The sequence below is a fragment of the Protobothrops mucrosquamatus genome, unplaced genomic scaffold (assembly GCF_001527695.2).
Source record: "Protobothrops mucrosquamatus isolate PMUCROS unplaced genomic scaffold, P.Mucros_1.0 scaffold6, whole genome shotgun sequence".
Lineage (NCBI taxonomy): Eukaryota > Metazoa > Chordata > Lepidosauria > Squamata > Viperidae > Protobothrops > Protobothrops mucrosquamatus.
In genome coordinates, this window is record NW_015386393.1 from 2,468,331 (window position 1) to 2,486,215 (window position 17,885).

At 41.9% G+C, this 17,885-nt stretch overlaps 2 protein-coding genes across 3 annotated transcripts in view; one reads left to right on the forward strand and one right to left on the reverse strand.

Moving 5' to 3' along the window:
* On the forward strand, window positions 1-4,361 carry CAPS (calcyphosine). 2 transcript variants are annotated; one of them, XM_015809988.1, is made up of 5 exons: window positions 1-111; window positions 896-1,015; window positions 1,495-1,672; window positions 2,410-2,619; window positions 3,658-4,361. In XM_015809988.1, exons 2-5 carry the CDS (start codon window positions 930-932, stop codon window positions 3,757-3,759), a joined length of 576 nt encoding a protein of 191 aa, XP_015665474.1. In that variant the 5' UTR covers window positions 1-111; window positions 896-929; the 3' UTR covers window positions 3,760-4,361. The 2 variants fall into 2 exon arrangements, with proteins under 2 accessions (XP_015665474.1, XP_015665472.1); XM_015809986.2 differs by having other exon boundaries at window positions 22-162.
* Window positions 4,362-10,385: 6,024 nt separating this feature from the next.
* The window catches only part of RANBP3 (RAN binding protein 3), a 34,138-nt gene continuing 26,638 nt past the window's right edge, over window positions 10,386-17,885 (reverse strand). The window contains exons 12-16 of the mRNA XM_015809989.1: window positions 15,930-16,054; window positions 14,183-14,303; window positions 12,516-12,658; window positions 11,697-11,877; window positions 10,386-10,579 (exon numbers count right to left, since the gene is read on the reverse strand). Coding sequence (XP_015665475.1) covers window positions 10,536-10,579; window positions 11,697-11,877; window positions 12,516-12,658; window positions 14,183-14,303; window positions 15,930-16,054 — 614 coding nt within the window. The 3' untranslated portion in view covers window positions 10,386-10,535. The remainder of the gene's footprint in view (window positions 10,580-11,696; window positions 11,878-12,515; window positions 12,659-14,182; window positions 14,304-15,929; window positions 16,055-17,885) is intronic.

Consider the following 17,885-nt stretch of genomic DNA (forward strand, 5'->3'; position numbering starts at 1 on the left):
AGCTTTCCAGCACACCCAGAGTTTTCCCTTGACGAGGCCCTCCTGGCAACAGAGCAGGCGATTGCTATAGAGACAGGCAACAGCTCAACAGAAGCCAACACAACAGTCAAAGTAAGTTCCCCGGTTCGCGAGAAAAAGCAAGCAAGCAAGCAACAATTACAGGTAGGAATTAAACATTGATGAAAAGACTCCAGCAGTCTGGTTTGAGGGGCAGAAAGTGGATTATATAGAAGGAGAGAAGGAACGGAAAGTTTCCCCCCCCCTCCAATGTATGTTCACTGGAATGGACAGAAATGAAATGAACAAAAGTTTTCTGGCATCTTAATCTTCAAGCTGTTTCAATTTTTTTTCATTTTAATTAACTAAAAGGAACTACTCGCTTGGAAACGAAAGGGCGTATAATTACAGGTAATGTCTTGAATATGATCAGGGGAGTCTTCCCAACACAGCACGCAAAGTTAGAGCACGGAGCTACGGTGGAAATAAACTTTCCTTCTCTCTTTGATATAAACATACCTCTTTGCCACATACAATTTATACTCCAGAATTAGAAGGCAGGAAGACCAATCTGCCCCTCAATTATAGATTGCTTTGTGCGATATATTTCAGATGCACGTTGTCAATCACTGATCTGAGCTAAGATGGAGATTGTTACAATAATACACTGTATGTAATTCTCATTGCGAACGCACCCCCGGACCAACCCCCAATGGTGCCGAGGAGGCACTGGAAGAGGACATTTTGCTGAAGTACCTGCTTTGATTGTTTTTGAACCAACGCTGGGACTTAGTTTATGATTGTAATAGTTTTAATTATGTCAGATGGAAGTCTCCGAGGGCTGAAGAAGAGGGAAGAAAGCAGCGTACCTGACCATCCTTTTTGCTTCATCCTTTAGATCCTTTTTTTCCATCATAGCAAATATCTGCAGCATGGAAGGAAAAGGTACTGAAAGCATTGCCAAACTCAGAGCAAAGTGCTTGGAAAGAGGAGCTTCTGGGATTAAGGGACTTGCCAGGTACAAAATATGAGATTATTCATATATTCTGGAAATAATTTCATTCGGATTATATTCAAGTGGTCCTCCCTGCCCCCCATTGCACCTATCTTTTTTCTTCCTTTTCTGAGGTTTTCTTTTTAATTGTTCTGCTTCGTTTACTCTGCTTGGCAGAGGCAGGGAACTGCAGAAAACTCCAATACACTCAGTTCCCCAATGGGAAATAGTATTCTGGCTTCTAAATTCAGGATTACTTTATCAATCATAAAGTAACTAACTTTTGTTGTTTGCCTGAAAGCCGTAAGTCATTTAGGGACATGAATTCTATAAGAAAAAGTACAGGCTGAGCTTCTCTATGAGCTTTTCCCTCTCTCTCTCTCTCTCTCTCTCTCTCTCTCTCTCTCTCTCTCTCTCTCTCTCTCTCTCTCTCTCTCTCACACACACACACACACACACACACACGGCACTCACAACCCTGTATTACATTTCATTCTTGGCAGATTTTTCCGCATCATGGATGATAACGGCAGCAAAACTTTGGATCTGGAGGAATTTGTGAAGGGCCTCCAGGAGGCTGGGGTCCCCTTGGAAAGGGGTGAGGCAGAAGAGATTTTCAGCCTCTGTGACAAAAATAAGAATGGTACCCTGGACTTCAATGAATTCCTGCAAGCCCTGAGGGTAGGTAAAATAGTTAACCACTTGTACATTCGAATTAGCAGGTTGAGCTGGCACAGAAGGCCTGAGGACATGTGAGGAAGACAAGTGGTCATTGGAAGCCATAGTTTTTCCTGTTATTTGTTCTCCTTCTCCCTTTCCCTCAGAGATATATTACCCTGTAAAACCACAGGAAAAGTTTGTGAAATATGACCAGTGACCCAACTAATGTAGCATCTGATTTTTAACTAACTGACAGTTAACTGCATTGATGGGAGATTCGGAATCCCGAAGATCAGAACTAATTCAGTGTTTTTAATCAGTGATATATTCTTCCCATATATGAAGACTCTCTTTTTGACTAATAGCTGCTAATGTACTAGTCTCATCCTTTTAACAGATATGGGGAATCCCTGGCCTAATCCTGCTTGCCATATCAGACCCAGGGCCTTGAGTGAAGTCCATATCCCTCCCTTTTTATTTAATCTTTACAAATGTGAATTGTGAGGTGTTTCTTTGGTGTAAATCAACATCTCTCTTTGTCTAGAAGACCCATGGCAGCTTAGAGGATGTTCATCTAATTTTTCAGTATGTCTCCCACATTACCAGAGGAAATCCATAAAGGCTTTCTTCCAGCACTAAAGGTCCACAGATTCTATTGAATTATTGTTGATGATCTTTGAGAAATAGGTCCACCATTAATCTGGCTAAAAAAAATAAGGGAACTCCAACATTCTTAACTTCTCATTACTTTTCTTTAGCCTCCTATGTCCAACACCAGAAAAGACATAATTGCAAAAGCATTCCAGAAACTGGACAGGACTGGTGATGGATTGGTGACGGTAGAGGATCTTCATGGGGTCTACAACAGCCGGTCCCACCCCAAGTTTAAGAGTGGACAGTGGACAGAAGATCAGGTTTTCAGCGCCTTTCTGGAGAGCTTTGACTCTCCTGATGATAAGGATGGGAAGGTAAACAGCCAGAATGATCTCTTGGTGTGGCATTCTAATAGTTGTGATTCCAAACTATTTTTATTTTATCAAACTTAGAAGGACACACGTTCAGTGGGCATTTGAAGACACCCATTTGGGGGAGGCTGATCTAAGATATACAATAAAACCTTGAATTAATAGATCATTAGATGTTTTGTGTGTTGCTTCCAAATGTCCATTAGATTTGAATTTAAATGTTGGGCCAATTTGTTCTGTTTGCAAATGACAAAAGTTGATGTAAATGATATAAATTGGACCATTTCAGAACATATGTCAGGATGCAAATTATATAAATTGGTAGCAGTGTTTTAAATATTTTGGCTGCCTTATATATGATTTTTAATTATAGTGTAACTGTTTTTAGTTGTTCTATGATTGTTCACCATCCAGTCACTTGTTTGAGATGGGCGGCTATAAAAATTGAATGAATAAATACATTTAAATGAATTGTTTGGACAATTTTGGATAAAATGGACTTGGTCCATTTTGGGAGGAGGGAGCTAGAGAAAATGTTGCCCATTGGATCAAAAATCTATGAATGGAAATCTGTTAAACCAAGATTTTACTGTATTTGCAGATATAAATCATAATTGTGCAGGACCCTTTTAGGACTCTTAAGGCAGTGCTTCCCAACCTTGGCCACTTGAAGATTTCCCCCTGCTGGCTGGGGAATTCTGGGAATTGAAGTCTACACATCTTCAAGTGTCCAAGGTTGGGAAACACGGCTTTAAAGTAGCCAAGAACAGAATGCTTGTGAATGCTGCTTTTCTTCTCATCACATCCTTTCCATGGCATTCTTTTCTTCTATTAATATGAATGACCTAATACTACAACTATTTTTGGCAATCCCAAATATTAAATTTTTAGGGTTATTTTTAACTGACAGTTTTACTGTCTTGAAGTAAAAGTATTGTTTTGTCCAAGTATTTCAAATATTGAACCATCATCATCCCCAATAAAACATGAGGTTTGGTCATTAGGGACAAACATTAAAATCTACCCCATATTTTTCTACAGATCACGCATGAGGAATTCCTGAACTACTACAGTGGAGTCAGTGCCTCTATTGATAGCGATGGCTATTTTGTCGACATGATGAAAGCTGCGTGGAAGCTGTAGTGGGAACGAGAGTTGGCATTCCCTTCTGAAGCATAGGAAACTTAGCACAACATATTCAGTACGAAATTCCTAGAACATTCTAGTGTAAAGTAGGTTTAGGACTTTGGATAATGAGAATCCAGCTTGTACATGCAGGTAAGACATATGATTGAAAAAAAGAGGTTCCTCTAAATTGCCCATAATTAAGATGCTGCAATAGAAAGCTAACTATAGCAGAAGGGACTCTGGTTTTCCTGACTTCCATCCTTTTTCTTTCTGAGTTTTCTGTTTAAGGCAAGTTTGGGCTTTTTGGAAATCACTTAAGCTATAACTTCCAACTAATGCTGGTCAAATAAAGGAGTTTAACTTCCAAGATCCCATAATGGCTGGGATTTGCTGGGAACTGTAGTTTGTCAGCTATCTGGAGAGACACAAGTTCCTAGCCCTTGTGGATTTATCAGTCTCTATACAGAAGAACATTTAACATTTTCTAACTCAATGCTATAGATTTGTCTATCAATGCAGGATTCTATATATCGACCAGAATAGTAAAAGGCTTTTATACTCTTTCCTGGACTTTCTTAGTTAAACTTTCTCCTGAATAAAAGATTCACCAACTCCAACTTGGTTGCTTGTTAATATCCAGTAGGGTGTAAAAAGTGGTACATGGTAAGGATGGAGAATTAGCAATACCATCAGCTTAAGAAGTACACCTTATGGTCAGGAATTAGAATCCCACAGATTCAGAGACTAGGTCAGTGATGGCAAACCTTTTAGAGACCGAGTGCCCAAACTGCAACCCAAAACCCACTTATGCATCGTCGGGTGCCGGGTGGGTGTGGCCCATTAGGTGGGTGTGGTAAATTGGGTGGGTGTGGCCCATTGGCTGGGCACGCTGCAGTGGTAAAGGCAGGCTGGGTGGGACTAAAAAGTTCAATCAATCAATTCCAATTTTGCAAGATCCTTTTTTCCCACAAGAAGTTGAAATTGACTGATTGATTCTTTTTTTTTTTTTTTTTGCACACGGCGGCGGAAGCCTAAAGCGAAAAAGTTCTATAAAACCCAGCTGAAGGCCTAGGACTGGGGCGACAGTGCGAGTGCCCACAGAGAGGGCTCTGAGTGCCACCTCTGGCACCCGTGCCATAGGTTCACCACCACTGGACTAGGTTATCCATCCCAAACTTAGGAGCACAAATGAAAACCCCTGGTCTTTTAAAAATTTCTAAAAGACACCACCTGACCTCTCTCACCACTGTGTGTGCTGTCGTCCCAGAACCATCCCTCTCCTTCACCCCATGAAGCAGCACAGCAGGACTTTTGTGTGTGTGTCCAAATGTACCCACTTTAATTTTTTAACTTTTTACAACTGACGGCAGAGAATGTTCTTTAATGAATAGTTTAATTAGTAATTGTAATGGGAAAGGCAGCATCCCCTGTCAATTCTTGGTAACTTAATGAATACAGAGGGCTTTTTTGCAACAGTTTGAAAGTAGTTTGCTGCTGCCTCTGCTTTTTTTTTTTTAATTTCCATTTTCCAATCTAACCAAAACTCCAGCCTTCCCTATCAAGTACAGAACCAAGCCAAATCCTGGTCAGCTTGCTATCCAACCAAGACTGACCAGGTACTACCACATGCTAACATAATTGGGAAGAAGATTCACCTAAATGAGGGATAGGCAACCTTGGTTCTTTTATGACTCATGGACTTCAACTCCCAGAATTCCTGAGCCAGTATGGCTGGCTCAGGAATTCTGGGAGTTGAAGTCCACGAGTCATAAAAGAACCAAGGTTGCCTACCCCTGACCTAACTGTATAGCATGGTGCAGACACGTTTCCCCTATGACTCCCAAACTGGAAATAGTTAAATGAAGTCAGACTGAAACAGTGTCAAACTTGTATCCTTTAGAGTGGTGGCAAAAATTGGTCAACCTGAAAGGTAAATTGTATGTTTTTTTGTAGAGCAGAGGGGCAAGCTAGCTTCATTTCCTGGTGTTTTCCTCCCAGATTTTTTTCCCCCTGAAATGAGCGATTCAGATTTTATCTTTGTGAATGTATTTGGCATGTTAATACTTAATTCCAAGGATAACATGCACAAGCCCCAAAGCTGATCTTGGTCAAGAGATGAGAACAGATAAGAACCTTTAGTCAAGCTTTTAGTCCCAATGCACCCCAAACTGACATTAGAGTTGAAGATGGGCAACAGGAGGTAAAAATTGGATTCATACATCCTATTATGCCGTACTTCATCTATAGTTTATTGAATCATCCATCACTGGATTGGTTTGTGTGCTTAGTCAAACCCAAGCAAATATCATTATAGCTTAGCTTAGCTATAACAGATTTTGGTCTGGATCCAACAAGGAATTTCATTTAACAAAAAATACTCAAGTAGTCCGGTAAAGAATACTGTTTTTATACATATTAAACTAAAGTTTGATTAATTATAATTCACTGGCTTAACACATTTAGCTTAACATTGTTTTACAGCTTAGCATGAAGCCAACTAACTTGAAACGAAACCAGTTCTGGAATATCTTCCTCTTAGAGACATTTGTCCGTTAAATGAGCTCCGAGTCTCAATTATTTTATTTCACAGTAGCCTACCTGATGACCCCAGCAAGACATGAATGCTTTAACACAACCAAGTAATTTTTAATTAACTTTTTAAAAAGCTACTGACGTTAAACAGAATGCACTTCTCAATGTTAGAAAATGCCCTTAAAAAAATCTAAGAGTAGCTCAGTAACTAAGTCTCATTTTATATCTGACACAATATAACCAGCTCTGATCCCAGTGTATTTCTAAATCCAGCTTCCTATTGGTAGAAGGGAATAGCTATTGTAACTGTTCCAAAGGAGAAATCCCAGGACACAGAAATGGCTGGCAGGAAATTGGATTTTATATAGCCTTTTTAACTTTGTTCTTAAAAGACCCCTTATTACTTAATTGCTGTTGTTCTGTTAATAGCAATATCAGTTTCAGACCAAGCCAAAAACAGAACTTGTTGCCCCGAAATGGCTGAGATACTTCTAAGAAACCCACAGAGCATAACTATTCACGAATCCTTTGTAATGGAATGTCAGTTTGATTCAGAGAAGGGGAAATGACTGCCAGGCCATTAAAAATATTTGAATCTAGTAAATTAGAAAGTGTAAGAAAGGAACGAGTAACAATGGTTTGGTTGCAGTAAGGTATAGGTTGCACTAAAGACCTTTGACAGGCTTTTAGGATTCTGTTACAATACCCAAAATACATTAATGCAGTGTTTCTCAACAGTGGCAACTTGAAGATGGATGGACTCCAACTCCTAGAATTCCCCAGCCAGCACAGAATTCTGGGAGTTGAAGTTCATCCATCTTGAAGTCGCCACGGTTGAGAAAACACTGCGTGAAAAGCACATTTCAAGATTTCTAGTAACTGTTTCCCGACCTTGCCTATCTCAAAGGGCTGACATCAGTTTTGAAAGCCTTTCAAAGTTTCAACTTCTAAACAAGGTGGAATTGTTCCGATGTTTCTTTTTCATATATTCAAGCTTTCCAGACTTGAGTATCGTTTCTGTAACAATTTGGTATTCTCTTTTTCACAAATCAAACCGACAATCAGATCCATTGCCTCATTTCTGAATTTCGTACTCTTTTTGGGAGGCACTTTCATTAATGCCCATAAGATGGCAGAGAATTCCTCGGTTAAGAGCCTTCCCACACAATCGTGCATTTCCACAAAGAAATGAAGCTATGCTCCTCTCCTCCTCGTATCATAGAATTACACAAAGCAGGACTTTTGTTACAAGTTTTTTAATGTAATTTCCAAATACATCTGATATGACAATTGTACAGAAATTTTTCCAAAACACACGGGTGTTGTCTGGGTTTGTTTTTTTTGTTTTCTTTTACTTATCACTAATTGGCTAACGGCTTGGAGAAGAAAACAACTTTATAAAGTCTTGTGTCTGGCCCAGCCAACTCTCCATCTCAGGAAAGCGCCCAAAATGCGTTTCCAGACAGTTACTGTGCAAGGAATACAGACTGTGGCTGAAACGTAGAATCTCCTTTTCTTTGCCACAGCAAATCACTCGAATCCAAACCACTGTGTCCATAAATAGCTGCCAGATTGGTTTTGTTTTGTGTTTTTTTTTTAAAAAAAAGAACTCTGTGGGTAACTGTTTAAACATTCCATTGAATATTAACATTTCTAGAGAAACCAGGCAGCCTCTTACCCTAGACCAGGGGTAGGCAACCTTGGCTCTTTTATGACTCGTGGACTTCAACTCCCAGAATTCCTGAGCCACCATAGCTGGCTCAGGAATTCTGGGAGTTGAAGTCCACGAGTCATAAAAGAGCCAAGGTTGCCTACCCCTGCCCTAGACGACTTTGGGTGCCTCCTTCAAATGCCATACACACAAATTCCACCCGGCCTTTTCACACAATCGCATCTGTACCAATGGGAGGATCCTCTGAACTCCAGCTGTTTTAACAGAGGCAAATAAAATTACACCCTCTTCCCATCTCACTCATACCTGTTATGCCAAAGTAACTTAAAAAACCAGATGTGCATCCGCTGTTCTAATTAACCTGTCTTAAAAGGGAGGGGGGGGGAGGAAGAGTGTCTTGTTAACACAAGTGGAAAATTAATTCTCCCTAAAAGCAGCACAATTGCCCAAGAGTTACAATCGTCTCAGTCTTCAGTGTTATTCAGTAGGTGGTTGGTATGTACATATCTGGTGCATTTGAGAACTGAAACGTTAAGGGGGAAAGGTTAAGTAAAAAAAAATAAAAAATCTGGTGAAGGCTGCACACATGCACGGCCATCCGCTTTCTCTCCCAGGAAGGGAAAGTGAAAAGAAACTTTTGTTAGCCTGAAGCTCTTCCAAAGTGACAAAGACAGGAGAAACGACTCAAGGGCAGACTTCTGAGACCTGATGAGAATTTCCATCCATTACACAGAGGCGGCGGTGCCTACGTTCCCCGGTTGTTTCTATGACTCAGCAACTCAAGACTCCATATTACAATGTCCTCCTTGTTTTCCAGTGGACAGGACTGAAAAAATAGGCTTCCACCCTCTTCTTGGTTTCAGGGCTCCCTTTGACAAGATGACGAGAGGCCGCCTCTTCGCTCCTCAACCACCACCATCAGGCGGAATCGGACTGTGCCTTGTCCCAACTCTGTTGTTACCATCTTCATTGCAAGTGGCTCAAATCTGGGAGTCCAACCGAGTCGTGTTCCTATCAAGACCAAGAGGGGAATAAAAAGGCCACCCATTCTTCGATGGAGCTGGTGAAAAACCTCCTGTTCTGATAGATGTGCCACTCCGCAGAGTCCTCAACAGGAAGTCGCCAAAGCATTCCAAGTCTTTATGGCCTTTGCCCAAAGAGGTCGCAGCCCAACTTACACATCACACTCCATCTAAATGCCAGAAACAATCCTTTTAACGTGATCTTCTTTGAAGAGCTTTCCCAATTCAACAAAACCCTCTCTGGACACACCTCAATCAAACAAACCCACAGAGCCAGTGGCAGCCCAGGTTGATACTTAGGTAACTTGTATTTAGGCACAAACTGAAGATGCTTGCTGACCAAGAGAAAGTGCCCAAAGCAATACCTATTCGTTTAGTAATTGGCCAAGATTGGAAGAGCAGCTCCCCCCCCCTTCAGGAAAATGAGGCAGTTGTTTCCTAATCAGCTGTTAAGCACCTTGGCAAGGCAAGAAGGAAATAAAAGGTTATTTGAAAGGATTAAAAACAACCTGGTATATGAATACCTGTTATATATCTACACATGTGTGCCTGTGTCAGGATGTCTATTTACACAGTGGCTTCACTCTCCTTTAAATAGTAACAGAAACGTAACAGTACAAACAAAACAGAAGGGGCCCACTTGGTCAACACACAAGAGTATCTTATTAAAATCTTTTAAAAAAAAAAAGTTATCGCCACATTTGAAGTCCCAAAATGACAACAATAATGATAACCAGAGAAAGGAAGGATTTGTTAGCAAAAAAACAAGAATAATTAAAAAAAAAAAAAAAAAAAAAAAAAAACACCCCCTTTCCCACTCCAGAGCTTGAAGGGTTTCCACCCCATCCGCAAACTCAGCAAAAGTCTTATTGTGTTGTTTTTAACTTCCAAGAGGAAAAAAAAAATTCCCAAAGAGATGCTCCCTCAGACAAGCCATACTATTGTCTGTGAAGTTTCCAATGGGGCAAAAATTGTGATCTGTTTTTTTTTTTTAAAAAAGAAAACGTCTTCCAGTTGAAATCCGACTTTTCTTCAGAAATGGTGGGAGAGGCAGAAACCAAAGTGGGTGATGGGGATTTTAGGCAAGAAGAGACTGTTTTGGAAGGGTCCACGGCAGAGGCCATCGAGCTACTGGAGTTGGGGGACGGAGGAAGAATGCGTGTGGCAAGACAAAGAGGTGCCACGGGCAAGCTATGGCAAGTCTCCGTGTGCCTGCCCCCTACAATGAATCACAAGTTGGGGGGGGGAGAGAAATGGTACACTTTTTCTCCCTGCTCATCAATATGATGAGCAATAAAATGTCCCAAAACCACATTCAGCCAGTTTTGTCCAAAGTCTGCTGTGTTTTGTTTTTAATATGGAATCAACTGATCCAGCCCCCCTGAAAAAAATTCAACACACACACAGAGAAAAAAAAAACCCAGAACAAGGATGCAGAGTTCTTAAATCTCAGAGCCTCTGTTGCTGTCCAGAGCAAAAGATGGCCCGGGGCATGAGTCTCACAAAGGGCCCTGCGAAAGGGGGTTTCTGGCAGCTGCTCTTCCAAGTGGTCTGGATCGTGGCCGCTATGTACTGCTGGTTGTTTGCCCATCCACTTCATCAGTGGGACCTGCAATATGAAACAGGGAGGTTCATGTTCAAAGCAGGATGGTAGAACCGTTGCTTATTCGCAACGGGAATCAATTTCCTCTGTTAGTCCAGGCGGTTTTCATTTCCATTTTACTAGTTCATTCTTGATTAAGCAATTTATAGTCTACCCTTTCAATATTAAATCCCAATTAAAAAAAACATAATGTATTTTTTAAAATACTAATTTAAGCAAGTCAGATTAACCAGTCCGGTGCACTGATCTGCAAAGAGTTCAAGAAGAAACTCCAAACCATTAACTTTCCAAATCGCTGTTACCCTGCCCGGTATGTACACTAATAGGACATTCCGCTCCCAGACCTATTGGGAAAACACTAGAATATATACAAGGCTGCAATGGATTTAAACCAACACCTAAGGTTGTTTTAAAATCTCTTTACCTTTTGTTCTTAAATGTAAAGAAATACATTTAAATAACCTCTGAATAAACTCCATCCTTACAATACCTAAGCTCAATAATGTGAAACTGGAATAAAAAATAATGTCTTCCCATGATTAGCTTTGTTTCCATTCCCATGTCTTGAGTCAAAATCGGGTCTGCAGGTTCTCGAGAACAGAGGTCAACCAGGATGATAACATCCTGCAAATTGTTATTCATGGTTGAGACATGCTTTGGGTATTTCATCAGGGAAATTCCAGACGATCCCAAGACCGGAGGTATCCCCATCCATTGTTCTGAACAGAATACAGGTAGCTCTCAACTTACAACTATTAGTGACTGTTCGAAGTTACACTAGTACTGAAAAAAGTGACTTATGACCGTTTTTCATACTTCTGAGCATTGCAGCATCCCCCCCCCATGGTCACATGATCAAAATCCAGACACTTGGCAACTGACTCACATTTATGACGGATGCATTGTCTCAGGGTCTACGATCAGCTTTTGTAACCTTCCGACAAGCAAAGTCAGAGGGGTAGCCAGGTTCACTTAACAACTGCAGAGACTCATTTAACAACGGTGGGAAGAAAAGCGGCAAAATGGGGCTAAACTCACTTAACTGTCTTGCTTAGCAACGGAAACTTTGGGCTCAACCGTGGCGATAATTCGAGGACTACCTATATCTCCGGAATCTGCTTACCGCTTCCAGGTGATCCCGAAGGGGCGAGAACGTCATCATCGCTGTCTTCCTCATTGGATTGTGTCACTTCGGGCACTGGTGCTGCACTTTTGGCTTCTTGCTCTTGCTCTACACGACTCCGCAAAGCCAGGATCCGATGGTGCAAAGCTGCATATAGCTGTCCCGTGTCTTTAGAACTTGCCTAAAGTTTGGAGAGAATCGGTTAACTTTCTCATTAAAAGGGTTGCAAACTGACAAGTAACCTGTCCAAATAGGTAAAGGTTTCCCCTGTCCAGTTGTGTTGGTCTCTAGAGGGCGGTGCTCATCTCCTTTTCTTAGCAGAGGGAGCCAGCGTTGTCTGAAGACAATTTCCATAGTCAGATGGCCAGCATGGCTATACACCAAAGGCAAATGGAGTATAATTACCTTCCCACCGAAGTGGCACTTCTTAATCTACTCGCATTTGCCTGCTTTCAAACTGCTAGGTGGGCGGGAGCTGGGGCAGGGACGGGAGCTCACCCCGTCCACTGTGCCGGGTCTTGAACCTGGGCTGTCACTCTTGCAGCTGACAAGCTCAGCGTCTTTAATGGCTGGGCCATTGCACCCTCTTTGTCCAAGTATGTTTAGCCAAAAATATGATCTGCCTGCTAAGGAACTCAATGCTGACGTCTGTGATTCAAAAGCACGGCTTCGTGAGGCCACTCACGAAGAAGAATGTGCTAGACAGCATTCCAGTAAATGGATAATTATGATGAATCATAACCTCTAGTTGCAAGTAAGATACAAGACTTCCCATAATGTCCTCTCAAATATATCCACTGACTCAATCCGTGGCCTTACCAATATAAGGAACACTTTGACTCCTTGGTCTTCCGTGTCCATGGCTGTGATTCGGATGCTTTTCTCACTGGCTTTATCAATTTGCATCTGAGCCCACAGTTTGGTGTTCAGGATTAATCGCAGGCTGCCTTGTGTTCTCATTACTAGTTCAAAGTGCCACAGAGATGAAAGACACATGGTCAACTATTTTTTGTTAATGTCTGCATTCAAAAACAATAACTACAGTATTCATATAAATCCAAACCCATCAATCCAGATACCTTTGGAGTACAACCCCCTGAATTGGCAATTCTTACAGCAGGAAGATGAATTCCCACAACCCCAAGGAAGCAAGGACATTTGGAAGATCGTTCAGGACATAGTACTAAACTTGACGGATTCCTTCTTCTTAGCTTCAATTAAGTCAAGCGTCCATCCTAAAGGTGGTTTGTGTGTATTCAAAAGCGTATGATGCTGTGTCTCTACCAAAGTCAACCCCATGCCATCACAAGTACTTCATTTTGAAAATCATTGGGGCAGGCAAAGGTCACAGGTAAAATGTTACAGAGGGATTTTGCAGTGAGTTGAATAATAATGCAGAATGGGCAGGTTAAGGTACCCGGATCAGAATTACTTTTTCAAATATTCTGGAGGAGTGATGCTTTTAAGTGTGCTATATTTTACCTCACCGATGTTTCTCAACCTCAGCAACTTTTAAGATGTGTGGGCTGGGAGTTGAAGTCCACACACCTTAAAGTTGTTGAGATTGAGAAACATTGACTTATTTATGCTTTAATCACTATTTTTACTTCTGATCTTAAACTAACAGTCATTGGACTAAATTAGGCTGGCAAAAAGGATAATAATAATAATAACAACAACAACAACAACAACAATAATAATAATAGTAATAATAAAAAAGTTGGAAGGGACCTTGGAGGTCATCAAGTCCAACCCCCTGCTCAGGGAGGTAACCCTATACCATTTCAGACAAATGGCTGTCCAGTCTCTTCTTAAAAACTTCCAGTGTTGGAGCATTCACAGCTTCTGGAGGCAGATTGTTCCACTGGAACATGTAACTGTCAGGAAGTTTCTCCTTAGTTCTAGGTTGCTTCTCTCCTTGATTAGTTTCCATCCGTTGATTCTTGTCCTGCCTTCAGGCGCTTTGGAAAATAGCTTGACTCCCTCTTCTTTGTGGCAGCCCCTGAGATACTGGAACACGGCTATCATGTCCCCCCTCGTCCTTCTCTTCATTAAACTAGACATACCCAATTCCATCAACCTTTCCTTATATGTTTTATACTACATAGCTCTCTCAGAATGGCAGGAAATCATCCTGATATTGTTCAACAATCACAGTCAGTTTCACGTATTCTTATATAATTTACGTTGCGGAAAGCTGATTTTCCCCCATGTCCTCTTTATTCCTTTTACAAGACCGGTATCTTAAAAATGCTTGACTATTAGAATGTGGATAAACACATTGTCTACCAACAAGCCTTAATCACAGGGGCACCTGATGCCACAGGCTACCCTTGCAGCTACAAATGTCTATTTGGGTATGCATATCCATAGCAACTGGGTGGCCTGGAAAGGGATCCAGGACTACATTGGATCCAACTGCAATCTAGGTTCCTGCAGTGGTTGGTTGGTTGGTTGGTTAGGTTTCTGGAGTCTTTTCCTCTTACCCAGCCGTGACTGCAATGTCCCATCATCTGTAGATGCCATGTCATTCAGCCTCAGAAGCCCTCGGCCTCTTTCCACCCAGGACTGGGAGCTCTTATCAAAGACAAACAACTTGCATTGAATCTGTAACAGAAACATTAGCTGGAGAACTTTAACGAAGGCAGCAAACGAGGAGATCACAAACCCCAAAGCCTCCAATGCATTTGAAAAATGGGTTTTCATGGTCTCCCCAAATTCAAAAGTATTATTTCTCCACAGCAAGAAATATGGAAGTGCTTTCCATAACCCCTCTCATCTATATTACCAGATAAAGTAGCATTTAAAGCGGGCAAAATCAAGGAGATAAATCAAATAGAAATTGTAAACTAGGATGGTACTTCTACATTCCAAGGTAGTTACCAACAAATACTAGAGGCACTAAAGAGGAAATTTTTTTAGAAGCAACAGGCTTCATAGAACAGAATTCTGAATAATCTCAGCTTTTGGTCTCATCCAGCAGGATTGATTATTGATATTGTTCACATGACTCTGTCAAGCCTCAGTGGACCTATCTAAATGGAGCCTCTGTATATGGTCAGCTTACAGCAATGTTTCTCAACCTCAGCAACTTTAAGATGTGAAGAATTATGGAAACTGAAGTTCCCCACATCTTAAAGTTGCTGAGGTTGAGAAGCATTATAACTCTGCTAAGTCACAATTTGCTTACTCATGATTTATGGATAAACAAACAAAAAAAAAGCAACGCATATTACAGCTGAGAGTGGTGTGAACCTCAGACATAAACAAGGAGAGGAACACAACTTCACACCCCCGCTTGGGAGTTCTCCAGAAACAACTGCAAACCGAAGGCTGGAATAGATAGGTGGGTCTTGGTCTGATTCAACACAGATGTACTGGGATGGGTCTCCTTGCATAAAGCATCTAACTGCCCACTGTTGTAGAGCAGAGCAGAGCAGAGCAGCTCTGTTACATGGATGTGGAGCTGAAGTACCAACATCAAGGCTGGAAAAAGGAGGATCCTTTTTCCGTTGGCCCAAGGAGCAAGAGGGCAAGATTTAGTATTTAAATCATGGGGTTGTACAGGTAGTCCTCGACTTATAACCATTTGTTTGGTGACCGTTTGAACTTACAACGGCACTGAAAAAAGTGACTTCTGACCGTTTTTCACGCGGCCGATGCAGCATCCCCATGATTATGTGATTAAAATTCAGACACTTGGCAACTGGCTCCTATTTATCACGGTTGCAGTGTCCCCAGGGTTCTGTGATCTCCTTTTGCAACCTTCTGACAAACCAAGTTAATGGGGAAGCCAGATTCACTTAACGACCGTGTTACTAAAGTAACGACGGCAACGATTGGCTTAACAACTGTGACAAGAAAGGTTGTAATGTGGGGCAAAACTCACTTAACAACTGCCTCACTTAGCAACAGAAATTTTGGGCCCAGTCGTAAGTTAAGGACTACCTGTATTCCGTACCAAGCAGATTTTTAACATGCAGAAGGTTTGAAAGAAAAAAAAACTAACTATATTAAGCCCCTGAAGTTTTTGCCAGATTTAAGGTTGTGCCTGTTCTGAAGATTGGCTGAGAGAAGGTGCTCCGGGCTTGTACTTGTAACCCTCCCCCCCAAGTGTGTGTGAACAGGTTTTCTCCACAGCATACACCCACCCTCCTGGCAAGCAACACAAAGTGAAACAAACATCCTGGGAGTTGCCCAAGCTGAGCGCTGACTTCTGCGGGTCCTACTCACCTGTAGCACATTACTCTCAGCTTCCTCTCCTGTGATTACTTCTACCTTCTCCAGGAGACATTTCCTGGCCGTTGCTTTTGTATATGCTGCGGCGGACTCAGCGAGCGATTCTGAAATATTGTTGGCTGGAAAAGAAATGGAAGAAGGTTAATATGCGGGAAGCCTTGACTTCCAAACCGTTTGTGCATTTCCACATATTGCACAATTTTGTTTTAAGAGATGAAAATAAACATAGTGTGATCAATCGTGAGGAAAAAAAAGTATTATGACTGTGGGCACATCTTTCATATTGGAAGTTCTCATTTAGCGACCCAGTTGCTTAGTGACCAAAGTCACAATGGATCTCCCCAAAGCTACTTATGACCCAGTTCCAACAGCTACCTCCCCCAATCATGTGATTACATTTTGGGTACTTGGCAACCAACTAGCACAGTGATGGCAAACCTTTTAGAGACCGAGTGCCCAAACTGCAACCCAAAACCCACTTGTGTATCGCCGGGTGGGCGTGACCTATTGGGTGGGTGTGGTCAATTGAATGGGCATGGTCAATTGGGTGGGCGTGGCTGCGGTGGTAATGGCAGACTGGGTGGGACTAAAAAGTTCAATCAATCAATTCCAACTTTGTAAGATCTTTTTTTCCCACAAGAAGTTGAAATTGATTGATTGATTGATTGAACATTGGGGGTTTTTTGCACACGGTGGAGGCCTAAAGCGAAAAGGTTTTATAAAACTCAGCTGAAGGCCTAGGACTGGGGCGACGGCACGTGTACCCACAGAGAGGGCTTTGCGTGCCACAGGTTCGCCACCACGGAACTAGCATATACAACCATTTGCAGCATCCTCTGATCTCATGTCTGCAATTTAGACATTTTTGCCAGTTTTCCATATTTACTTCCGGTTTTGAGCAAAAAAATACCCATCGAATAAAATAGGTTTCCTTAATGACTGAGGCAAAAAAAGTTATAAAACCCGATGCAGTCACATGGTGATCAACTTAACAACTGGCACAACTTATGACTATAAATTCTGGGCTCAATTACAGCCGTAAGTTGAGAACTACCTGTATCGTTTCATGCATAGCTTGGATGTATAGAAGATACAAAAATACCCACAAAGTAACTTTTCGCTATGAAATTTAGTTACCAAATTTGTTATACTATAAAAATAAACCAATATTCTGTTTAAAATGAATTTAATGCAGCAAAAAGAATTACAGAGCAACAACTAACCTACCTACCCAACCCACACCCTGCCCCCCAGCAACAGAAATAGCTTCAATAAAACTGCTGTATGAGCACCAAAACTAATCAGTCTATTGCTGGGATGGTAAATATCCATGACATATTCTAGCCCAGGAATCCAACTTGTGTAACAAAAAAAAAGGGTCTCTAAATTATTTATAATTATAAATTTAATTATAAATTTGGATATTTTAACATACCCAGAATACATTTACTGAAATAGTAAAGTAACAATTTCTATCATTTCTAAAAACAAAAAGGAGACCTTGTCAGTGCAAGTTACTCACGTTCTGAATCTGATATAGCAGTGGTGGCGAACCTATGGCACGCATGCCAGAGGCGGCACTCGGAGCCCTGTGGGCACACGTGCGATTGCCCCAGCCCCGCCTCCCCCCGCAGCCCCCTCCTCACCAGCAGCCCCCCCCGAGGAGAGTCTCCCCCAAGCACGGCCCTGTTGTGGCTCCGTCCGGTGGGTCCCTCTCATCAGAGGAGGAAGGCTCTGAACATGAAGGAGAGGGGATGGCTAGGCCTCCCTCTCCAGGCCCTTCCCCTCTGGTGCAGCCTTCGGTGCCTTCCGACAGCGAGGAGTTTGGCCAGGAGCCCGGTGTTTCTGGGATTGGCCAGGAGCCAGGTGCTTCTGGGATCAGCCAGGAGCCAGGTGTATCGGACTCCGACGAGGATACGTCTTGGCTGGATCCACGCCAGCGTCGGAAGC